The sequence below is a fragment of the Strigops habroptila genome, chromosome Z (genome assembly GCF_004027225.2).
Source record: "Strigops habroptila isolate Jane chromosome Z, bStrHab1.2.pri, whole genome shotgun sequence".
NCBI lineage: Eukaryota > Metazoa > Chordata > Aves > Psittaciformes > Psittacidae > Strigops > Strigops habroptila.
The window spans coordinates 12,559,399-12,584,864 of record NC_044302.2 but is presented as its reverse complement, the minus strand read 5'-3'; the positions used below and the strand labels follow the sequence as shown (position 1 = coordinate 12,584,864).

At 40.0% G+C, this 25,466-nt stretch overlaps 2 protein-coding genes and 1 non-coding gene across 4 annotated transcripts in view; all 3 read left to right on the top strand.

The window, feature by feature from the left end:
* Positions 1 to 12,777, top strand: part of GPATCH1 (G-patch domain containing 1) — a 28,287-nt gene extending 15,510 nt beyond the window's left edge. Inside the window, exons 20-22 of one of the 2 annotated variants that reach the window (XR_003995120.1) lie at positions 839 to 925; positions 10,236 to 10,324; positions 12,710 to 12,777. Coding sequence is in view for 1 of the 2 variants with exons in the window: in XM_030512620.1 (XP_030368480.1) it covers positions 839 to 860 (22 nt within the window). In the remaining variant the exon portion in view is untranslated. Of the gene's footprint in view, positions 1 to 838; positions 1,931 to 10,235; positions 10,325 to 12,709 lie in introns of those variants that run through there. The other variant, XM_030512620.1, reaches the window with a different exon arrangement.
* On the top strand, positions 881 to 22,264 carry WDR88 (WD repeat domain 88). The gene is made up of 11 exons (XM_030512545.1): positions 881 to 925; positions 2,783 to 2,983; positions 10,236 to 10,324; positions 12,172 to 12,235; positions 12,710 to 12,848; positions 13,696 to 13,825; positions 16,183 to 16,367; positions 17,602 to 17,684; positions 19,930 to 19,998; positions 20,384 to 20,476; positions 21,891 to 22,264. The coding sequence occupies exons 1-11, from the start codon at positions 920 to 922 to the stop codon at positions 22,026 to 22,028; spliced, it is 1,197 nt and encodes a 398-aa protein (XP_030368405.1). The 5' UTR covers positions 881 to 919; the 3' UTR covers positions 22,029 to 22,264.
* A 1,900-nt stretch (positions 22,265 to 24,164) lies between these two features.
* Positions 24,165 to 24,238, top strand: TRNAT-AGU. Its single transcript has one exon. It is a non-coding gene; the product is annotated as a tRNA-Thr (tRNA).
* The last annotated feature ends 1,228 nt before the right edge of the window (positions 24,239 to 25,466 follow it).

The window sequence follows — 25,466 nt, the reverse complement described above, 5'->3', positions numbered from 1 at the left end:
ACATTAGAAGCAACACTGTCTGGTTCATAATGTTTTGGGTCTGCTTTGGTTTGTTGATAATTAGCAAAAGATCTGATTCAAATAGATCTTTTGTGTGGCACTGATTAAGACAGTTCCGTGCTTGAGCGAAGAGCAGTGAAGAAGGCAGAACAGTGCTTTGAGTCCTGTACGTGTCTGCTAAATGTAGACTGCTGTTGCATTTTTATAAACTAGAAACTTGAACATAGTACCAACAGAAATGTGAAAATCGTAAAAAGAATGATTCACATTTCATTTTGCTCGCACACTTGAAATAAAGTACAAACAAAAGCAACTTGTCTTTAGTTCAGATCATAGTCAACTTTAAGTGCATCCCATGTGGAACATTCACTGTGCTGGCTTTTGTTTGGTGTCTGCTATTAGCTGAAGGAGAAGTCTCAAGGTATTTTTGAAATACCAGATGCAGCCAGCCTAAAGACAGAATGATCTGGGTCTAGATGATCAGTGGAACGGACATATGCCAGTGGAAAGGATAGCATTTGAAAAGACTCTGCCTTCCGTTCCTTTGGAACTGAGCTTCAGTTAAAAGAACCCCAAGCAACCAAGCTACTTCTCCTTTGGTTTCTAAATAGCTAAAATATGGTTTTATGCATTTTGCACAAACCAGACTTCTTCGTACAAGCAGTTATTTTGGAAGTCTTTGCATTTGCATGTGTGTCTTCACTGAGAAAATGTTTTTATCTTGCATAAGTCGTATCTCTCAAACTAAGGCTTAAGAAACTCCTCAAGTAATTAAATGTTTTTAATGTTGAATTTTACTGGTCAGCCTGACCTCTTTCTTTTTCTTTCTCCCTTTTAGATTAAAACAACTCCAGTATTGAAGAGGGGGCTTGCTTTCTTCGGTGCTGTGTGACTTGATCTCAAATTTTTGATCTCCTCCATGATGGTAGATCAGTTGTACACTTTGAAGCACAGTAGACACTGTATTCATATTGAATTTGTTTGAAAGCAAATATGCATATGTTAAATTTGTGGTGCTTCATATGTTTAAAATACATGGATTATGGAACGTTGAAAAGACCCCTTCCTGGGCAGCATAATCTGAAATGCTGCAAGTTCTGTTTTAATTAACATGAAGCAATATATTTTAATGAATTTAAGTATTACAAATAGTTTACGTATGTTAGGTCACTGCCTAGGACCTCTAAAATGCTGGAGAATAAGTTTCAGCCTGAGTTACGTTAGCAAGTTGATTACTAAAGCCATATAAATTTTATATTGGGTGCAAATATTTTTAATGAGTCTAATGCAGAATTTCACATTGCAGTTTTGCAGTGGCTGTACTTAGAGAGTTATTTTTACATCCTCAAAATGTATACAGCATTTACCATAACAGATCTAAAACAATGAACTGTCATTTTGACACAGATTATTAAGGCTAATGTACTAACTGATCAGTGCTATAATCTGCCTTATTTTATGTAGTTACAATGAAAACATTTATACTATTGTTTGTTCATGCAGCACATTTAAAAAGCAATTGTCATGTTGTAGAATTATTTTAATGTAAACTATGAAATAATACTGCACTGTATTTTAAATGCTGAGGTTGCTAAAATATACCCACAGAACTTCTTCCAGGTGCGCACGGAAACCAAAACAATACTCTTGCTTGAAACTGTGAACAAAAGCCTTAAGTGAAATACACTGTCCTTGATGGCAGTTCTCTGGGGCCTGATTGAATTTACTTTCAGTATCCACAGCTCTTGAGGAGGGTGAACTAATAGAGTTATCTCATGTTGACACACAGCTTGTGGGATTTGTAAATGTAAAAGCAACACAAAAACTTGAGTTATGGAAGGTGAAATAAGAAATTGAACCTTGAGGCTGCGTCCGTTGCAGGAAAAAAAAAAAATAAACACGACATATGCATGGGGCGCTTGGTGCTTGATTTTGTCCTTGTTATTGCTCCAGAGGCGTTCCGGCGGGAGCAGCACCGCACCCGCGCTGGGATAGGACCTGTGTCCGAGGGGAGAGTCCGGGCCCGGCCCCCCGGGCCGCCCTCCCGCTGCCGCCGCCGCCGCCGCCTGAGGGAGCGCGCGGGGCGCCATGGCGGCCGGCAGCAGCTGCGGGAACCCTTTGGCCCTGAGGCCGCTGCTGGAGCCTTCCCCGACAGAGGGTCGCTGGGACAACCATGAGCTGACAGCGCCGGTACACGGGGAGGGGAGGGAGGGCTGCCTGCTGGGAGCTGAGGGTTGGAAACCTGTAGCTTCGTGTGGTTAACGCTCATGGCAGCTGTATTTTTGTTAGTTCTGTACACACAAATGCGTGCTGGACAGTCATAAGCAAAATCTCAAATGTCTGAAGAAAAGCCTTTTCAAAATTTGTAATGGTGTTGGCTGAAATGTGGTCTAAAAGCTAAGATGTGCTGCCCTAAGCCTAAGAGCTTGATGCGCTACTCTCATGGGTCAGAGTCAAGGAAACAAGTGTTTGAAAGGCTCAAGAGAGGCTTCAGGAGGTTTAAAGATAAATACTACTTTTCACAAAAGGAAGAAGAATTGGGAAACCAAACCAAACCTCTTTCCAGAAAAATAAAACCTAAGTCCACATCCATCAACTTTGCTTCCTCAACCAGGTTTGGTAAATTCGCACCCAGTACCCAGGAGAGGATGTGAACCCTTCCCAGACAAATGGAACTTGAAATGTTCTTCTCCAGATCTTGCGTTTGTGCTCTCCCTCATGATCTAAGCTGTCAAAAATTATTTCAAGGGAAAATATTTTTATTTTCTCCATCCTTTTACAGATCCAGTTCAATATTCTGAGAGGACACAGTGACGCTGTGAGCTCCTGTCACTTTTGCTTTGGAGACACAAAAATACTGTCATGCTCTTATGATAAAACAGTGAAGCTCTGGGTATGTTATGAATGCAATAACAAATTAAAAAAAGCTGAAATCAAACAAGGAATGTTACACAGGCACGAAGATTTACTGAATCATCAAGGAGCTGAAGATACTTAAGTCTGAAGATACTTAAGTTTAAAAATAGCAGCTGTAAATGTGTTTGCAGTCACAGACAAATACTAAAACTCCTATCTTATACTTTGAACACAGTCTTTAAAAGGTGACTCTTGTTAAGCATATGTGGCATACACTGAATTGGAGCTCTGGTTTATTAATATTTGAAAACTGTAAGTTGATACGCAAAGCTTACCCTTTTTGTCCTTAAAGTTCCTTTTTCCAACTTGTTATGTATATGGCTGTTTGTGGAGAAGTAGACTTTAGAGATCACACAGTTGTTATCAGCATGGCTGTAGTGTTTTAATACTTGTTGCTTGTTTTTTATTTAAATCTTAGAATCATAGAATCGTAAGGGTTGGAAAGGACCTTAAGATCATCTAGTTCCAAACCCCCTGCCATGGGCAGGGACACCTTGCCCTAAACCGCGTGGTCCAAGGCTCTGTCCAACCTGGCCTTGAACACCGCCAGGGATGGAGCATCCACAACCTCCCTGGGCAACCCATTCCAGTGCTTCACCACCCTCACTGTAAAGAACTTCTTCCTTATATCTAATCTAAACTTCCCCTGTTTAAGTTTGAACCCATTACCCCTTGTCCTACCCCTACAGTCCCTAAGGAAGGTCTCTACGCAGCCTTCTCTTCTCCAGGCTGAACAGCCCCAACTCTCTCAGCCTGTCTTCATACGGGAGGTGCTCCAGCCCTCTTATCATCCTTGTGGCCCTCCTCTGGACTCGCTCCAACAGCTCCATGTCCTTTTTATGTTGAGGACACCAGAACTGTACACAGTACTCCAAAGGAGGTTTCACGAGAGCAGAGTAGAGGGGCAGGATCACCTCCTTTGACCTGCTGGTCACGCTTCTTTTGATGCAGCCTAGGGTACGGTTGGCTTTCTGGGCTGCAAGCGCACACTGCCGGCTCATGTTAAGCTTCTCGTCAACCAACACCCCCAAGTCCTTTTCTGCAGGGCTGCTCTGAATCTCTTCTCTGCCCAGCCTGTAGCAGTGCCTGGGATTGCCCCGACCCAGGTGTAGGACCTTGCACTTGGCTTGGTTAAACTTCATAAGGTTGGCATCGGCCCACCTCACAAGCGTGTCAGGGTCCCTCTGGATGGCATCCCTTCCCTCCAGCGTATCAACCGAACCACACAGCTTGGCGTTGTCGGCAAACTTGCTGAGGGTGCACTCCATGCCACTGTCCATGTCGCCAACAAAGATGTTGAACAGGACTGGTCCCAACACTGATCCCTGAGGGACACCACTCGTTACAGGTTTCCAACTGGACATCGAGCCATTTACCACAACTCTTTGCGTGCGGCCATCGCGCCAGTTCTTTATCCACTGAGTGGTCCATCTATCAAATTGATGTCTCTCCAATTTAGAGACAAGGACGTCATGCGGGACAGTGTTGAACGCTTTGCACAAGTCCAGGTAGATGACATCAACTGCTCTGCCCCTGTCCATCAGTTCCGTGGCTCCATCATAGAAGGCCACCAAATTGGTCAGGCAGGGTTTCCCCTTAGTGAAGCCATGTTGGCTGTCACCAACCACCTCGTTGTTTTTCATGTGCCTTAGCATGTTTTCCAGGAGAAACTGTTCCAAGATTTTGCCAGGCACAGAGGTGAGGCTGACTGGTCTGTAGTTCCCTGGGTCTTCCATATTTCCCTTCTTGAAAATGGGGGTTATATTACCCTTCTTCCAGTCATTGGGAACTTCACCTGACTGCCAGGATTTTTCGAAAATGATGGACAGTGGTTTACCAACTTCATTCGCCAGCTCCGTCAGGACCCGTGGATGGATTTCATCAGCTCCCATGGACTTGTGCACGTTCAGGTTCTTAAGATGGTCTCGAACCTGATCCTCTCCTACAGTGGGCCTAAGGTCTTCATTTTCACAGTCCCTGCATTTGCTTTCCAAGACTTTCGTGGTGTGGTCAGAGCATTTGCTGGTGAAGATGGAGGCAAAGAAGTCATTAAGAACCTCAGCCTTCTCCAAATCCATGGTAGCCAGTTCTCTTGATAGCTTCCAGAGAGGGTCCACATTGTCCCTGGTCTGTCTTTTATTTGCTATGTATCTATAGAATCCTTTCCTGTTATCTTTTACATCCCTTGCCAAACTTAATTCTAGCTGGGCCTTAGCTTTCCTAACCTGGTCCCTAGCTTCCCGGGCAATGCTCCTATATTCTTCCCAGGCCGCCTGTCCTCGCTTCCACCCTCTATAAGCTTCTTTTTTCCCTCTGAGTTTCCTCAGCAGCTCCTTGTCCATCCATGGAGGTCTCCTGGCCCTCCTGCTGCACTTTCTTCTAGTCGGGATGCAACACTCTTGAGCACGTAGCAGGTGATCCTTGAATATTGACCAGCAGTCTTGGGCCCCCCTGCCCTCTAGGACTGTATCCCATGAAACCTTACTAAGGAGGTTCCTGAAGAGGCCAAAGTCTGCTTTCTTGAAGTCCAGGGCAGTGAGCTTGCTGCATGCTCTTCTCACTGCCCTGAGGATCTCAAACTCAATCATCTGGTGGTCACTACAGCCAAGGCTGCCCTGGAGTGTCACATTTCCAACCAGTCCCTCCCTGTTGGTGAGCATGAGGTCAAGCATGGCACCGCTCCTTGTCAGCTCCTCTATTGCTTGAAAGAGGAAGTTGTCTTCCACACAATTGAGGAACCTCCTCGATTGCTTGTTCCGGGCCGTACCGTCCCTCTGACAGATGTCAGGATGGTTGAAGTCCCCCATGAGGACAAGGGCCTGCGAGCGTGAGGCTGCTCCTATCTGTTTGTAGAGCGCTTCATCCACAGAGTCCTCTTGATCAGGCGGCCTGTAACAGATCCCCACCGTAATGTCCCCCATTGCTGTTTTCCCTTTGATCCTGACCCACAAACACTCTGTTACCTCATCACCTGTCCCCAGACAGAGTTCCATACTTTCCAGCCTATCACTGACATAGATAGCAACGCCCCCTCCCCGTCTGCCTGGCCTGTCTTTTCTAAACAGCCTGTAACCTTCCATTCCGACACTCCAGTCATAGGAGCCATCCCACCATGTTTCTGTGATACCAATGACATCATATGCCCGTAGCCTTGCACACATTTCTAATTCCTCTTGTTTGTTCCCCATACTATGGGCGTTTGTATAGAGGCACCTTAGCCGAGCTCCAAATGCAGCCGACTCAATGACTGGAGCAGCTGAAATCTCTCTACATCGCTTCAAGCACTTATTACAGGTGCTCGCAACTGACCAGGAGTGTTGGGATGGATTAATGCTCCCCTTCCCCAACACATCTAGTTTAAAGCTTTCTTGACCAGCCTGGCAAGCCTCCTACCAAAACAGCTCTTCCCCTTCTTTGTCAGACCAGCTCCACCAGCCTCCAGTAGATCTGGCCTCCCAAATGGAGCCCCATGTTCTAAATAGCCAAACCCCTGACTATGGCACCACCATTCTAACCATTTATTAACCTGCCAAACGCACCTCGCTTTTTTAAGGTCCTCCCCTTTGTCCTGGAGAATTGATGAAAAAACTATATCTGAGCCCCAGAGCCCCTAACCACCTCTCCCAAGGCTCTGTAGTCCTTCTTAATGTTCTCCAGGCTACTGCTACCTATATCTCTAGCACCCACATGGACCACTAGCAGGGGTAATAGTCAGCAGGACTTACTAGAGCAGGCAGCCTCTCAGCAACATCCCTGATCCGAGCCCCTAAATCTTGATTTACACCCTTTATTTTCTTGTTCCTCCAAGTTTCATGTCATCAGCTGGGGTTTCCCTAAAATGCCAGCCACTCTGGGCAGGGCAACAGTGAGATCTGAACTGGGGAAGTGTCCAGGTTCTGGCTGGTTGAATCTAAATTTAGTCTAAAAGCAGGCTTGGAGACATTGTTATGTAAGCCCTTGAATTCTCTGCAAGGAAAGGACAATGTAGCCATGCTAGATAGATTGCAGGCATTGAATCTGGCATATATTAAGCAGTCATGACTTGATTCAAGAATTGGTAATGAAGTATAAGAGTACCTTAATATATGAATACAGATGAACTAAGATTATAAAGCATCTAAAGCGCTGACTTCTTACCAATGCCATTCTAGATTTCTACCATAGTCTAAACCTTTTTTTCAGACATACTGAAAAAGCCCAAGAACTCCAAAAGTGTAGAAAGTCCAGGCAATTTGTCCGGCCCATGATGTTATCCAAGGGCTGTGGATGGCTCAATCTAAGAAATTAAGAAGTCAAGAGTGAAAAAAGTTTTGTCTTTTAATGATCAGTTCCAAAGTAAATATGGTTGATACGCTGGAGGGAAGGGATGCCATCCAGAGGGACCTTGACACGCTTGTGAGGTGGGCCGATGCCAACCTTATGAAGTTTAACCAAGCCAAGTGTAAGGTCCTACACCTGGGTCGGGGCAATCCCAGGCACTGCTACAGGCTGGGCAGAGAAGAGATTCAGAGCAGCCCTGCAGAAAAGGACTTGGGGGTGTTGGTTGACGAGAAGCTTAACATGAGCCGGCAGTGTGTGCTTGCAGCCCAGAAAGCCAACCGTATCCTGGGCTGCATCAAAAGAAGCGTGACCAGCAGGTCGAAGGAGGTGATCCTGCCCCTCTACTCTGCTCTCGTGAAACCTCCTTTGGAGTACTGTGTACAGTTCTGGTGTCCTCAACATAAAAAGGACATGGAGCTGTTGGAGCGAGTCCAGAGGAGGGCCACAAGGATGATAAGAGGGCTGGAGCACCTCCCGTATGAAGACAGGCTGAGAGAGTTGGGGCTGTTCAAGGAGAAGAGAAGGCTGCGTGGTGACCTCATAGCAGCCTTCCAGTATCTGAAGGGGGTCTACAAGGATGCTGGGGAAGGACTCTTCCTTAGGGACTGTAGGGGTAGGACAAGGGGTAATGGGTTCAAACTTAAACAGGGGAAGTTTAGATTAGATATAAGGAAGAAGTTCTTTACAGTGAGGGTGGTGAAGCACTGGAATGGGTTGCCCAGGGAGGTTGTGGATGCTCCATCCCTGGCGGTGTTCAAGGCCAGGTTGGACAGAGCCTTGAGCCACATGGTTTAGGGCAAGGTGTCCCTGCCCATGGCAGGGGGTTTGGAACTAGATGATCTTAAGGTCCTTTCCAACCCTTACGATTCTATGATTCTATGATTCTACATACGTTGAGACCCTAAGCAAATATTGTAGAGAGGAGAAATAAAAATAAGTATCTCAGCATGTTAGTCATGACATTTATGGTTTAATAACTGTCAACAGTTCCAAACTTTCCTCCTTTGTCTGAACTCAGAACTGGAAGTTGTGTTTTTCTGTGCTTAGTGAAATGGTGTTCAGCTGTCTTACATGGAAGTAAACTGAAATCGAGACCCCAAAATAAGAAGATAATCCATAATTTTTTTTTAAGCATGGTAGGTCCATGAACTTTATGCTGGAAAGGCTATAATGTGCCACTTGCCTGAAGTATGGAAGGGCTGATCTGTGTAGGAAGTTTGATTTTTATATTTTTATCAAAGAAAGGCTTGCTCAATGCTTCTTGAGCAATGCTTATTTTTCAGATTCTATGCGAAAGTATTTGCCTGAGTATTGGGAATTTTCTGACAGCAATATATAGGCAGGATTGTGTTCATTTATTTTGGGAAGATTATTTTGTTTGGACAAGCCTAACTTCCTCTTCTGCAGGAACAGCTGAAACAGAATTCAAGAGAATATGGAGGACTTGGTCACGGGGGGCTTGTCCAGCCCTAACAATTTCACTTTAGGGTTTTCTTCTTTTCCTTTGAAAGAGTAGATACCAAATGATTGAGTGCACTGAGAAAGCATGTGAAGTTCCTCTTGAGAGCTGACAGTATCTCACTGATAGTCCACACATCTTTTGGAAAACAAAGATTAATAGGGTGCACAGCAGACAAAGACTAGGTGAGTCTGGAAGGGTACTTGTGACTGCAAGGCTTTTTTGACTTGGAAAAGTAGAACAAGAGCATACAGTAACTTTGATCTTTTTTCTTTTCTTTTTCCCCCCTTCAGTCTTAGAGACATTCCTAATGATTCCAGTTGTGTGTGATTAGGTCTATAGAGCACTGACACACATTCAGAAAATAAGTAGAAAAAGTGCAAAATAAATTTACTTTCACTCCAGTTTTGCCTGTTATGAAGAGGTGCCAAGTGAGCGGGATAGCTCCTTTGAGTGAGAGTCCTTGTAAGGAAGCAGCTCTAAATCTGAGATTTGATGGTTAAAAGGAGACTAGTGGTCAGAGGTACAAGATTTTATTCCTGTATTGAGCACAAATGAAAAAGCATATGGACATTGAAGGGTGCCTGCTTCCTGGTTCTGAAACCTCTTGGTACTTACGCAAACAAAAATCTAATTGAGTTAATTGGATTAATCATGGAAATGGAAAATTATTTGCCTAGATGAAGGTATGATGGCTGATCCTGTGATACTTTGTTTGATCTGTGAGTTGCTCTGAATGGCAGCTGTTCTCTTGTGATGGGATTTGTGTGTTTGGTGTTTTTGTTTGGGTTTGTTTTGTTTTGATGTTTACAGTAAGGCACCATGATCCATTTGTAAAACTTGATTCATAATTTTAGTTCTATTACTAAAGAACTTCAAAGCTTTCCTCATGGGTTAGGACTGCACTATGTTTTGAGCATTATACATGTATGACAAAAAGATAGTCCCTTCCTGAAATCACTTAAAACGCTCTGTGTAACAGACTAAGTAGGTAGAAGATGATGGAAAACAATAATGACCTCATAATGGGGAGGTTTAGATTGGATATTAGTAACAATTCCTTCACTGTCCGGCATTGGAACAGGCTGCCCAGGGAAGTGGTGGAGTCGCCATCCCTAGAGGTTTTTAAAAGATGTGTAGGTGTGCCAGTTAGGGACATGGTTTAGTGGTGGACTTGGCAGTGCTGGGTTAACGGTTGGACTTGATGATCTTCATTTATGATCTAAATTTATGAAGAAACACTCGCCAGGATTTAGGTATGGATATGGATGTGAGAGTCTAAGGAGATCTATTTTCAAGAAATTTCTGGTGGAAACTAATGTGATGGGCAGGAGATAAATAGAAGCCTGCTAGATGAAGAATTCTGTTTCAGTCAGTCTTGAAAAGAAGGAATAGAGAGACTGAGATTGTAAGAGTAACTAAAGTAAGACTAACTTTACTGGTTTCACAAGTTCTGTTTTCCCTTACTTTGTGATGCTTTGTATTTTTTTAACAATCTAGCAAAGCACTTCCTAATTAAAGTAATCTGGATTTTTTCAAGGATGTTGAGAAAGGTTTTCCTATTCACGTTTTTGAAGAACAACACGCTGCCCCAATTTCTGAGTGCAACTTGACTCCTGATGACAGAAGGTGACCATTTTCTGTCTTAATTTATCAAAAAGACCAAAACCCACCTGGTTTTCATGATGTCAAGGTTCAATTTCAGTGCATATGGAAACATTTAGTACAAAATTTAGAACAAGTAATTTACTTTTTCAATCCTTCCTATGATTTTCTAACTTGTATTACATCAAAGTCAAACTTCGTTTGCTGAATTTGGTGCTCCATAAGTCAGTCTGTTACAATTTTACCTTACATCTCCCTTCCTCCATGTACTCCTCCTACTTCTCTCCATCCTTGCACTGTCATTTATGCTGTCCGTACTCTGTTTACTGCTAGACTCCTTTATCCATATAAACTACAATGAATTTCACCTTGTTCTCACCTACAATTTGTACAGGAGCTCTTAAATCTTTTCCATTTTCCTTGTGATGTCTGCTGAATTAAACAAGAATCTTTTTGTTGTCTGAAATGCATGTTGGAATAGCCTGATAGGCATAGATAGGGTAGTCTGATAGATTATGGCCTCTTTTAGGGTAAAGGACTCGTCTAATTCTGTTTCTGAGTTATACGGGCTGTAAGTCTATTTTTGCCATATGTTCTGAAAGTATATAAATACATATCACTGTTATAAAAGAACAACATTGAATTAGCCAAGGTTGAGGGGTTCATCTGTCAGTGAGATTTATATCTTCATAAAAATTTTCTTTTGTCTGTATTGTTTATTAATATTCTATAGCCTTTCCATTAAGCCTGTCTTGTCAATTAAAGAAGAAATGCATCTTAATCCAGTGTCAATCTGTGGCCATAATAATTAAAACAACTGCAGCATATATTAACATTTGGTTAAGTAGGTCATGCAGTGCCTCCAGGGGTTCTGTTTCTGGCATATTTTATCATTAAGTCATAGTTTAAATCAATTTTTATTAGATTTTAGAGTTGACCAATTAGTTTTTTGTTTACTGAATAGTGTACATGCTACGCTGCCTATTGCGATTGTGAAACAGCAAGTAAAATACCATTGCGTGCAGCCCTGGAAACCACTCTCCAATCAAAAATGCCACTGATTCATAAGCTGCTTATGGTCTTTTGCATTACATGCTTCTGCTTAGGAACAGAGATTGTGTTGCTTGCAGGAAGTATGGGGAAATATGCAGGAAGTATGGGTTGCAGGAATATATGGAGAAAATAAACATTTTAATAATTGTATTTTTAGTTTTTAGAATGTTAGTGCATAAAGCTTCTTGGGCAAAATGTATAAAAGTGACAGTTGATGAACTTTTTAAAAATAAAAAGCCACAACAGTACTGAAAACATTTGTCACATTGCGTGGCTTTCAGTATTACTGTAGATATTTGGGAATCTCTAATGAAACTGTGCAAGAGACAAAGTTTTGACCTCGCATTTAATGGAAACCTGCCAGTTTTAGTAAACTTTATTGACTAGCTTTGTTTAATGTGGCTTTGTGTATGTGCACAAAGCAGTGTTTGTGGTAGAGAGTTACCCAGCAACAAAACCACTGCAAATCCCAAAAAACCCTACTGACAAGAACACTTCACATTCATTAAAGCAAAGACATCATAATGGCTTTAAAATTATTCTAATGTTAGAAGTAATTAAATACCTTGTAATGGATGAAATGAAATGAAATTGAGATGACTTCTTGCACTGAAAATTACGCACATGACGTTTTTATTATTAGTTTCTATCTCAACTAAGCTGTGCAATAATTTTTGCTGTGGCCTTTAAAAACCTATTTTAAATTAGTGGGTGTGGGGATGTCAAATTATTGTCAGAATTAAAAGTTGTCAGTTATTTTTTAATAGAACATTCTTTTAAGTGAAAACATTGTTTGCTGTTTTCATTAACATTTTTAGAATGGTAACATCGTCATATGATAACACTGTCAAGGCTTGGGATACGGAAACAGGAAAAATACTTGTATGTATCCTTTTGAACGCATTTTGCAGAAGGTACAACTGTAAAATTCAGGTTTATTGCTTTGTTATTGATAAATAAGAAAACATTCTCCATTAGCACAATACAATATAGTTAGGGTAGGCAGGCTTCATTTCTAGTCCTAGTTTTGGTACTGATAATTGCTTGATCTTGGGTAAGTCTCTTGATGAACATGTCTCAGTTATATAAGGGTATGATAATAATAACCTGTCTCAGAAGATACATGTAAGATTAAATTAACATTTTGGGATTTGAACAGAGTGGCTTTGTCTAATTTTAAGTTATTGCTAATGCAAAAATAGAAAGATTGGATATAAAGACATCTATCAGCTTTTACCAAAATTAAGCAATATCAAAAGCCTTCTTTCTGAAGCTGCTTCTAGATTATATCAAGTCTGCTGTAAGACTCTCTCTAACCCTCAAACATGTTTCTAAAACCTTTTATTTTCTCTTTAGTGGACAGCAGAACATGATGGCATTGTAACTTCATGTAATATTTCTTGTGATGGTAGATATGTGGTATCTAGTTCTGACAGAGAAATTGCCATACATATTTTTGATTCAGTAAGTACAACAGTAGTGGCACACATCCGAGGTAAGACTTAAGACTTTTACGTCTTGTTCACGCAACTCTTGAATTTTCTTCTTTTATTACAAAATATTGAGAAAATGAATTATTCAGTTCAGTTCAAATATCCTTACTTGAGAAAGGCAAAAGAAACCTCCCTGTAAGATATTAAACCCAGTATTTTTCAGCACAGGCTTATAAAAAGGAGATAATGGGCCAGAATGAGACCAACAGTGATTCTTTTTGATCAATAATTTTGCTAGTGAGGCTTCAGTCCCATGAAGCTTCCACTCAGGACTGCAGGTCAGGGAGTTTGCCATTCCTGCAGAATCAGCTTCAGAATATATGAGCAGTCTTACAAATGTTAAATTAGCACATGGTTAACATGCTCCTGTCAGTCAGAGCCTGATGGTAAAATCATCTGGATTTAAAAATAAAAAGTGCAGCTAGTGAATTGTAATATCGTTAGTAGAACCGCCTCTATTGGGTGACACAATCAGGACATACTTTGTTTACATTACTTTAATGGAGTTATTTGCATTCTCAAAGTATAATCAGCTGACTAAGTGCTCCCTGAGAGTCTGTTGGCATTATCATTGGCATTAGGGGCCACGCTTCCAGGGATGGAGCAGAGAGGTTACTACAGGGCAGCATGTGAATTTACACTAACTTGTGTATGTGAATGCCTGGGTACATACAGGTTTGTATTTTGTCCTATTTGCAGCTACTATGAGGCCTGTCTTTCATTGCTAGGTAGGTGAGGTGGTGTCCCGGCCAGTGAAACAGCAGTTTTGAAATTACAGTGTTTGTGTTTGGAGATCCAGATGTAATTATTCAAAATAACTAATAGTTTCACTTGATGTTTTTTGTATAGGTCATCACAAAAGTACAATCACAAGATGTTGTTTTGATCCTGATAACCAGAGAGTGACTTCAGTATCATATGATAAGGCCATAAAGCTATGGGATATGATAACACGATCCACCTCAATTACAATTAACGAGTAAGAAACAATACTACAGTTCATTATCCATTGCAAGATTTGCAGCTTTCACAATTATCAGTGAGATTTATTCTAAAATTTATACTAGAGAAAATGAACAATAATTGTTGAAATAAAAGTAATACACAAGCAAATGACATATATAGAAATTGTGAATAAAATAGTCCACTCAAGCTTCCTGCTGTGATAATTGAAAAATTGTATTTTGATGACTGTAAGCATTTCTAGTGGTTTTGTGGTTTTTTTTTTTTTTTTTTAGACCTTCTGTGTTCATGGTTATATATAGAGGCAGAAGATAGTATATGCAATATGATATTGCAGTACCATAAACTTCTTATTCTGGTTTCTACTAATAAGGAAAAATGCATAATAATTGAGGAATGAGGAGATAAAATATTACTTAGAGAAACCTTTAAAAACATTATAGAGTGAAGCAAAAATAATACAGATGAAAAGAAGAAAATACATCAAGATGTTGGGAATTGAAAATTAATCATGAGTTCTTACAGAATATTCTGTGGTAATTAGGTTTTGCACTGCAACCAGATCACCTTAGCCCCTCATGGAATTGAGGGACTTCAGAGCAACCATAGGATGATCTACTCTGCTCCTCATGAGCTCCAGTGAAGACCTGACAGACTTCAAAACAATCTGTTAATCATTAAAAGGGTTTTCCTAAGGTGGACTATTTCGGCTGCAGCTGAAGCTAGCATGTTTCTGTTCAGTATGTCCACAAATGTCTGTTACAGCTACTGGAGTAATCTTTTCGGTAGATTAAACCATCCTTATTCATTTAACATACAATTATTATTTCCTATTTTACTGATGATTCTTGTTGATCTCTGAGATCTTTCCAGCTGGCCCACATTTTCTTCAATTATATGGCCCCATAATGTATTCCCTCTAACTGGAAAAAAATATAAATGAATCATTACATGCTTCTCTGTGGAGGTGCCTCTGTTCATACACTCTGGAATCAGACTTACTCTTTGTTTGACACCATGATGGTGAAAAAGAGTCAGTATTTGTTACGTACTTTTTTGAAGATGTAGTCCGTTGTTCCCACCTCTTATCTGTGCATTTTATTATTTGTATGTTACTACAGAATGACAGACTTGACAAAATTGGACCCTATATATCAGATTATTTATCAAACACTGTAAGACTTGCACACTGTAGTTATGACAGCGTTGTTTCCTATAGAGATTGTTATAACCCTTTTATTTTCTTGAGAATTTCTTCAATTTGTGAAGATAATTTTGAATTTTTGGATTTTAACCTTCTCCCTTGTATAATGGCAGATCCTCTTCGGCTTCATTTCGTATCTGTACTCTTTATCTGATTATCTACATTGTTAATGGAAGTATGAAATAGGACAGGATTCAGGACCCCAGTGCACTCTGTACTTTCATTTTCACAGTGAACCAATTACAACCACTCTCTTGAGAACAGAGATTGTTTTTCCAGATCATTTTTCCCTATATGCTTTTGGAGAAGGTCATGCCCAGCGCCAGGAGCATTGCTCAGTGTGATCTCCTGACCCTTCACTTGCCTAACTCTTACATTTGTCACTGAAGTCAGTAAAGACATTATGTCAATTTAGGATATTGTTACCATTTTAAGAAGGAAGTATGCAACAATAGAGATGTCAAATCAACTGTTAAAAATATCAATGGCTTTAAATAAACTCAACTAATTTATCTTAAAATTCTTAATAACCAGAGAGAGAGAAAGTCTGCCTTTGAACACTGTGATAAAATTGTCTTTGAGGGATTAGGAATTACTTTGGATGGGAAATTCAATCTGGAACATTTTAATGTTTCTTTTAAATTGCAGTGACTACAGCATTGTTTCCTGTAAGAGATGCTCATAATCTTTCTCCACTGTAGATTTCAGGAAGCACTGGAGTCCCCGCCCAGTTCTGGAACATCCAGGTTTCTTTTCTGATGGGTATTGCTGCTTCCAAAATTAGACTCGAATCTAGAATTGTTTAATCTTTTTCCTGTGAATGTTTGAATTGAAATTTACATGTAGAAATAAATGCATGCTATTTACTGAATGAAAAATGGGTGGCTTTTTTTTTTTTTCCTGATAGTTTAGTAAGATGTTGAATTGCTTGAATTAACAAGAAATTCAGCAATTTCTTGTTAAACTCTGTTCAACACTTAACAGCTGGGCTTCAATCCTGCAAAATGACCTAGAGACTTTACATAACCATTCATATGGTTAAAATTCAGAATACACTTAAGGTGGTTTACTCAATGGAGTCAGGGTGCAAGATGTTGCAGGAGGTTCTTTGAGAGATTTGTAATGGTCACCAAAGCTCACTCTTCCTGTGGTTTTCATCTGTCTTTCAGGGGACACAGCAATGCTATCTCAGATTGCTGCTTTACCTCTCATGGTCATTATTTGTGTACAGCATCCTGGGACAAAAGCTTAAAAATATGGGATATAAAGAAAGGAGAATTTCAGTGTCATGAACCTGTTTCCTTGGACGAAGGACATGAGGGTTCTGTTAGTTCCTGTGTTTTTAGTCAAGATGGTGAGTTATCTTACTACTAGTGCACAATGTACGTTGATACCTATGTATAGGACATCTCAGATACACCATGAATGATCACTCTGTAATCATGTAGGTAATTAATTAATCATTTAGAATCATAGAATCGTAAGGGTTGGAAAGAACCTTAAGATCATCTAGTTCCAACCCCCCTGCCATGCGCAGGGACACCTTACTCTAAACCACGTGGTCCAAGCCTCTGTCCAGCCTGGCCTTGAACAGCGCCAGGGATGGAGCATCCACAACCTCCCTGAATTTCCAATATAACATGTTTGATTATGAGAAAATCATGTCCAGGTGTCCTGGTTTTGCCTGGGATAGAGTTAATTTTCTTCCTAGTAGCTGGTGCAGTGCTATGTTTTGGCTTTAGTCTGAGAATGATGTTGATAACACACCAATGTTGCTCAGTAGTGCTTACCCTAATCAAGGACTTTTCAGTTTCTTACGCTCTGCCAGTGAGGGAGCACAGCCAGGACAGCTGACGTGAACTGGCCAGAGGGATATTCCATACCACAGAGAATCATGCTCAGTATAGAAACCGGGGAGTTGGCTGAGGACAAGGCTGTTAGGGGGTGGGCTGGGCATGAGTCAGAATGCTAAAACAGCTTCTCTTCTGGGATGGATTAATACGAATTTCTGTAGATCGTGATCTAATTGGCTGTTTCTTTTGCAACTTTGCATCTTCACGGTACTCCAGTGAAGTGACTCCTTAACTGGTGGCACCAGGTTAATCTGCAGTCATACGCAAGCAGTGCCTTCTGTGTCAGGCAACTCAAATAAATACATAGCAACTCTGTGGGGAAAAATGTACCTGTGTCTTGAACACATGCAGATAGACCTGTGACTACTGAATCTGAAAGCATGCTTTCCACACTGACCTCTACTTTTTTATTAACAGTTGACTTAACAATTTTGAAAGTATTCTCTATATTTTAACTTTTAAACATGGTATCTCCTTAATTTTCTAAATCAACAAAATTTCCATGTCTGGTTTTTTCCACTCTGTTGTGTGCTTGCTAAATTTATGTATTAATATTTACAAAATTAAGAACAACGAATAGCTGAAAGGAACTTTTGCTGCCTTGTTAAGCCATGACTAATAAGCTCATTACTTAGATTTTTTTATAAAGTCTGACTCAGTGTTAGAAGGAGCCTCTTTTATTAGTCTGCATGACAAAGCAAAGATAAAACACAGTATTCTGATTTTACATTTCAGCATCCCTTGTCGTGTCTGGTGGATATGACAAAGCTGTAGCTATATGGGATACAGATGCAGGCTATAAAAAGCTAAGCTTAAAGGTACTGAGCTCTCTTATTTGGTCACTAGTTTGATGAGGTGGTGTCAAATGTATTGCTGTTTTAAAAGTGTTGTGTATTTCATTAGCTGACAAATACCCTTGCCTGTCCTTTTTAGATGCAGGCAGGAATATATCCTGGATTTTTGTGATTTAATTTCCTAGAACAGTACATTCATATACAATTAGCTACAAAGATATTACCTTTGTCAAGTCAGTTGCTAACAAGCTATTAAAATTCTCTTTTTGTGAACAAGCTCATGTAAGGATTATGTTGAATGGACTTGTACCTGTGTTTTAGGAGAGATTTTCTTCCAGCAAGTAACAAGAGCCTGGATAGTGCATATATTCATTTTGAAATGCCACACTTTTGCATATCTGTACATGCATATATGTATGTTTACATGCTTGCTTATGTCCACAGAAATCAGTACGTTAAAAGGGAAGCATTCAGAAGAAATGTAAATATCTATGTTGAACTTAGCTCAGTCCCTAGGTTACATAGTTTATGTTACTGCTTATAGTGTTGGGTTATGGACCAGCGTCTTAGAGTTTTTAGGATGCACAATTCTGTAAATGAGGTAGCCATTCAGTATTTATCTATCCTTAGAGCTAGGCCTTCTCTTTTCCATATCCACGGTAATACTAGCCAAAATTTGAGGCAGAAAGTAATACCTGCATAAAATAAATTAGAAAAAAAATCCAACTCTTATTAGGTTTGCTTTGTACCATCGTGACTTTATTTTTTGCAAACATACCATATTGTATTACAATGCCTTTCATTCGTTTCTTATTTTAGTGGAAACAATCCACTAATCAGACATGTGGATCAAAGAAAAGGATTCACAGTATTCATAAAGTTATGTGCATGCATTTTGCAAATATTAGTTTTAGAGAAGTCAAGCAATGTCAGAGTTCAAATTTTTGCAAACTTGGGTCTTTCTTCTCTTACGAAAAGATGATTTTAATGGACTTCCCCCTCCCCCCCTTACTGCATATGCTATTCAAGATGTAGTTAGAACACTCATGAACAAATCTACCTGGAAGATCTCAGAAAAGACCACTTTCCTTCTAAACCTTAGGCTTAAAAATAGCTTTCAACTGCTGTCACATTCAAAATAACATCTTCGTATAGGAGAGCTCATAAGCCTGTGCCTTATGCTTGTTGTCTTAAATGTAAGCTTACCTACCCTCTGGGATTGGAACTGTGCTGATTAAACCTTCTGAGCAGTAACAGTACACCAGCATCGGTGCTTTATACAACACAAGTACTGCAAATTTCCCAGTTCACAGCAATCACTGTAACTAACTCGGCTTCCCATAAAAAAGAAGGAATCTGTGTAAATGCTAGAATCTTTGTAACTATGCAGAATTGCAGTTTAGTATCCATGCCTTGGTATAATCATATTCTGGGCTCTTAATTTAAAAACATGTTTTAAAGATTCTGCTATAAAAACCACACTTTATGTACGCATGTTTGAGTGCTGTGTGCTGGAAAAGCACTCAGCATTTCATTTTACATTGTGTTTTTCATTTTACATTGTATTTTTCAGGTGTGGCATTTGTCTATCAAAATGATACCATGCCTTCCTAAACTCTAGGAATTTTATCTGCTAATACCATTCATGTTTGAATAACCTCCCTAGCTGGTAAATAATTTGTTTTAGAGTTTAACCTGTTTCTGTGCTTACACTGGCTCAGTGCTGTTAACCTCAAATCAGTTGTGCTGCTGTTACGTGAACAAGGATATCTGATACAGCTGCTTGATTTGGCCTACTTTTGGAACTGGTTTCCTTCCCTTAAAATGGGGAGAAGCTGCTGTCTGTTCCCACAGCTCCTGCCTCCATTATCACCTGATAAACAGCCTCAAGAGCTTTTAGGTATTGAGTGTTAGAAGCCCACTCTCTCTTCACAATTCTTTCTTAAACTGTTTAAAAACCAGAGTGGACCTATGCTTAAATGGAGCTTATACCCATGATAGATGTGTAGCTGTCATTCTTTTGAGTGCTACAACTGTGGGTCTGCTTACTAGAGATTATAACAACCACAGGTTTTCAGGTATTTGTAGGAATGTATGAACTTCATAGCAGTATTTTTTTCTTGATGAGCCATCAGGCAGTCTAGATAAGAATTTTCTCACTGCATTTCAAAATGAATTTATGGTACAAATAGTTGGTTTTATTATAATAAAAATTAAAAGGTTTTTTTTCTTTTTCTATGTGTTATAATTACATTTTGCTTTACTGTAGGGTCATTGGGACTGGGTGACAGATGTTGCTATCAGCAGAAACAAGAAATGGATTCTTTCAGCCTCAAAGGTACTTGCTAATTGCTGATGTGATTTCAAGAACTAACTTGTAAAGGGATGTGAAGATTTCATCCCTTGTTTCAGCTTTTTCAGGGTTATTTAACAATGGTCAAGTTGCTCATAGAAGTGCTAAGTTATAATCAGTATTTCTCTCAAGCAATTACAGAAAACTTGAATTTGGTAAGTACATTTACTTTTGGTTATTTTAAAATGTGCGGGCAGTTTCAGATTGCTAAAGATAGTTTCCAAAGACATGGTATTTAAATGTGAAAGAGTTTAGCTCTCATTTTGAGAGGGCTCATCTGATGAGATGTGATTTCTTCCTTATGGAAATGATGTAAATTTCTCTTTTGGTAATATGCAAAACTATCAAAATAATTGCATCTTTTTCTCAGGATTCTACTTTGCGATTGTGGAATGTTGAGAAGATGGATGATGTTCCTTCAGTGACAGAAATCAGAAAAGAAAGAGACTCAAAAATTGCTCAGGTTCTATCACTTTGTTTTTTAATTACACCTTGTATTTTATTCAGAAAGAAAATTTGAATGTTAAAGGAAAGCTGTCAGATTTCTAGGCTGAAAACACAAATTGATTGTGTTTGTTCTCCCTGCAAAAATTGTCAAATCCTTTTTTGGGAGTGGGATGTAGTCCTTTTTAAAAATTGATTTTGGTAAGGACACCAATTTTTATATAGAGGTGCATTTTTGATGTTAGAAAACACAGCCACATATGTGTACTTTAAAAAATAAATATATTCTGCTTTTCTACATGTGGTGCTTCTGCAGTGTAATTGGCCACTTAGGACAGGAGCACATGAGTATTACCTGCCTTGGACATAAACCAGCTAATAGGAATTCTGAGGAGTGTCTTTTTAAAGCTAAGATTGTATGTATTCTAACTTCTAAAATATTAATTAGATATAGGTGTTAGGAAAGGAGAACATTAACAAGCCTAATACTATTGGAATATGCTTTTTATTACAGTTCCTCAATTGGGTTTGGTAGTGGATTTGCAAGAGCTTGGGTACATTTTCCTCCTTGTCAATAAGCATTAACTGAAAGTGCATGAAAAATCACTTTTTTTTTCTTATTTCTATAATATTTTTATCAGACTTTCTTGTTCAGTAGCAGGTATTCAAAAGCAGGTAGCAGCTTTTTAAGCTTTTAAATAAGTTTTATTAATGTGCCAGCAGTGAAAATGTATACATTCCTAAAAGCATCAATTAACAGAAATTTGAGGATATGGTTAAAATTGGTACAGGAATTTTTTTTTTTTTTTGGGTGCATTTTAGCAATACTTAAAGCATACCAAACAATTAAAAATATGTCTCAAATTTTTTGTAAATAGTTTCACAAGTAGGAAATTGACTCTGATAGAATTGCCTTAAACTTCATGAGTATGTGTGTAGTCAGGAGAAAAACTTGTTTGTACTGACTGTAGTGGTTTAATAGTTCATCTAAAATTATTGTAATCTGACAATTTTCCATTTGTTATTTTTCTTTCCTCGTATCTCCTTTAGTCAGAGAATGATCAGGTAAAAAAGTAAACAAAAAAAGCCCCAAACCATCTAGTGCTAATCACCAAGACAGGACAGCTAAAAGCTGAATACTTATCAAGCCACCCAAAAAGTAAAGTATAGTAGTTTATTAGTTGAAAGAAGTAAAGTCAGAGTTCACATAAAAATAAGGGTTTAGTCAGGAAAAAACCTCCAAAACATTCATCCCAGGAATAAATTTTGAGCAGCACTGTGTCAAACTATACAGACTTAGTGCACCTCAGAAATCAGGCCTAGATATAGATGTACATGTGTATAATGAGCTGTACCTTCATGTGTGAAATAATGCACATCTGTCATAGGTGATTAACTGGAATACCATTCTTCTTAAATTACATTTTCACCAGTGTGAAGAATGTGAAAGATCTTTCTTGTGCCTGCAACGTAGTGACTCTGAAATGATATCCAAGTGTGTCTTCTGTCGTCTGTCTTCTCCACTGAGAAAAATTTTGCCATTGCCACCTTCTGTTTCTCCTGATCTTTAAATTAAGCTAGGAGTCTTGAGATGTTGATGCATTTAAGTGTAAGTGGAGTGTCTGTACATCTTTATGTAACACACGTATAAAGCTAAGATTTTCCTCTAAACTTGCTCTACTGTAGTAGTCTGTATGAAGAATAATAAAATAGATTTCACGAATCCACTAAACAGCTGGGATGTACCAGGTAAAGTATAAAATCCCCAGGAGTAGAAACCTTAGTTATAGTGCATGGTACTAGAGAATAAAATTACTTACTTTGGGGAATTTTAAACAATTTAAATGACTATACCACTTGAAGGTCAATCTTAGTGAACAAAAGGTGTTTATGTAAATTATTGACACATTTCCTTACGTTCTTTAGATAAACCATTCTTCTTTACCATGGCAAGTAAAGAATTGATGCTGTCAGTTAACATAAGGAAGAGGTTTTTCTTGGGAAAAACCATGAATAAAACCATGAACTTTTTCCTAACTTGTTGCCATACCCCTTACAAAATATTTGTAAAGGAGCTTTTGGGCATTGAGAGTAAGTTGTGATTCATGTGTGACATGATGCAGCACAAATGAATTCTGTATAATCAAGGCTCCCTCCAACAAGGAGCATGATATTTTTTCTACCCTTTCTTCGGAGTAACCCCGAAAGGACTACATCTATTCAGTATATATGAGAATGCCAAATAATAAAATACTAAGTGTTTCAAAATGTTTGGAAGCCTTATTCCTCAAAATAGCCTTTTGAACCTTTCTTTTTAAAAGGAGCTTAAAGTGGGGAAAATAGTTGGAATGGGGCATGTGATGGTCTGGAATGCAGCTAAGCTGTGGAAACAAATCCAAGTAGGTAGATCTTTATTTTCCCTTGTTTAAATTATGTGAATTGTGTAGCAACAATTACACTTGCATCCAAGGTTAAATGAAAAATGTTTCTAGGGAATAGTCTGTTTTGTACAGATTTGTGGCTTTGAATAAGTGTTAGGTGATAAATTGTAAACTTTTCCAGCATTCTTTCCCTCTTTACTCCTTGTATTGTTACAGAGACTTGAAGAAAATGCTGTGTCTGTGCTCTGTGTTTGGGTTTTTTTAAACAGATCACATAAAATATGCATGTTTTATAGCTGAATTAATTTGGCTTTAATGTAGTTAGTAATACTGAACTAATTTGTGTGTTAGAAAAGATTAGTCCTCAAATAATGTATGTTATATTAAAATTGGAATTGTTGTTTCTTTCCTTACCCATTTCAGCTGGAAAAATCAAAGCTCCATTTTTTCCCTCTGAAACAGGGAAAAACCCAGTTGCTTTAGAGAGGCTTGGTTCATTTTGCATTAGTAATGTGAATAGGTTGGAAATTTCATTTTGAATGAATCCTGTTTCTATTTCCTAAATCGAGGAAAAACAAGGAAAAATGAATTCTTACATTCCACTTTTAATAAAACCAGTCAGATTTATTACTTACTGCTGTTTTCTGTCCATTACCATCACCTATTTGGTGCTTGGGTGCCATGCCAGGCAGCTTGTCTTCAGCCCTGAACCGCTCTCCTCTGCAGCAGCAGGCCCATTCTTTGCAGCACACGTTTTGCCGAGAATGGGATCATTATGGACAATTCACAAGCTGGAGCTTTATCTGCATTTTTCTGGCTCTTGTACCCTTGTAGTTTGACTAATGCCCTCGGTCCCTGTTCTTACCTGATGACAAAGCTGTAAGGCTGTTTTAGACTAAGCCGGTGTGGCTGCCTTTCTGTAGAACTTACTGGAAGAATAGCATCTGTAATTTCACACACTGGTTTGGGTTGGAAGGGACCTTACAGCTCATGCAGTTCCAAGCCCCTGCCATGGGCAGGGACACCTTCCACTAGACCAGGTTGCTCCAAGCCCCATCCAACCTGGCCTTGAACACGTTGACACGGGAGGTCCCGCCCCGCGCCGCGCAGCGGGGCTCTCAGGGCAGCGCAGCGGCCGGTCCTTCCCGGCTCCTCCCGGCGGCAGCTCCACCCTGCTCACCTTTGGCAGGAGCTGGGCCCGCCGCCGGGCCCTGCCGCCTGCGAGGGCGGTTCGGCAGCGCTGCCGAAGGGACACCGGGATAGCGGCCGGAGCTGGGTGCACCGCGCCGCAGCAGTAGGGCCTGGTGGAAACAACAACTAGCGCCCGGCGCCGTGGCTTAGTTGGTTAAAGCGCCTGTCTAGTAAACAGGAGATCCTGGGTTCGAATCCCAGCGGCGCCTGTGCGGGGAGACCCTCGCCTTTTATGCGCGGGGCTGCGGGTCCATGGCCATAACGGGCAAAAAAGCCCGTTAGAGGGAAATTCGGGCAACGCTGTGCACCCACACCCACGGCTCAGCGTTCTTACAGAGAAACGAAAATCATCTTCTCGTCTCCAGATCTTCAATAGCCACTTAGGTCACTGAATCTATTTTTTTAACACTGTTACAGTCTAAGCATATGCTGGCCAGGTGTCTGATGCTGAGGTGTTTGTCACCCATCAGGACCCAGACCTACCTGTCACCTCCTCTCACATGTGTCATGTAAAGCCTGGCTTTCCCAAGTAGAAGTGGTAATTAACATACTGTGGTGTTCTCCATGTGATTAGTGACACAGCCGAGGGGTAGAAGGCTTTCCTTGACAGCTTGAAAAATCAAAGGCCAAATTCCACCATATTAGGAATTGTGAATTAGGTTCAGAGAAATTATGCCAAATTTGTGTTAATGTAAGCAGCAAACACCAGGGAATCTGTCCTCAGATCTAAAAACAAAAGGCTTAAAATCCATTAATACAAGTCCCAGCCTTAGCAGCCAGATCCTCAGGCATTTTCTGGGGCTCACACAGCAGGGATGGGAGTAAATGGAAACATGGACATTTGGAGGGTGAGATTTTCTGGACTCAGATCTGCAGCCAAATCACAGTTGTCGATAGCCCCACATGCAATGTGTAAGTCTTAATGTCCAGGATGAACATCTTCAGTTATAACATTTACCTGCAGGAATCTTTCTTTGAGTAGTATTTACTGCAAAAATGCAACATTTGCATATTTGCATTTTTATTTTTAATGTGAGCTGAATAAAGCTTTCTTCTTCTGCTCCTCGCCCAAATGTTACACCATCATGTCGATAACCAGTGAAGTAAAGCAGTGGTACTCTGTAAATAATCATGTCACTAGCTGCTCTACAATACAGCCAGTGGTGCTTGTAGACCCCCTTGCCCTTATGCTACTGGTTATTTGCAATTTTGCATTTGATAATACACATCTCGTGAAGTGTGATCAGTTTAATTCCCAGCAAGCGAGAGCACGCCTGGTCAGACTGGCCTTGTGCATTGAGAGACCTGCTCTTTGCTCCTCAGCTGCTCTTTGGCTCTGGACATGCTGTGCTCTTCACTTTGATCTCTTTTGCCATCTGCAAAATTACAATAATACTTACTGATCTCACAGGATTGCTGGGAGAGTTAATTAATGTT

What these genes read in the sequence shown, in the direction of transcription:
- WDR88 (XM_030512545.1), top strand. An exon ending in ATTTACTGAATCATCAAGGA is followed by an intron (nt 2,984 to 10,235) that starts GCTGAAGATACT and finishes GATTTTTTCAAG; the next exon opens with GATGTTGAGAAAGGTTTTCC. An exon ending in GGATTCTTTCAGCCTCAAAG is followed by an intron (nt 19,999 to 20,383) that starts GTACTTGCTAAT and finishes TCTTTTTCTCAG; the next exon opens with GATTCTACTTTGCGATTGTG.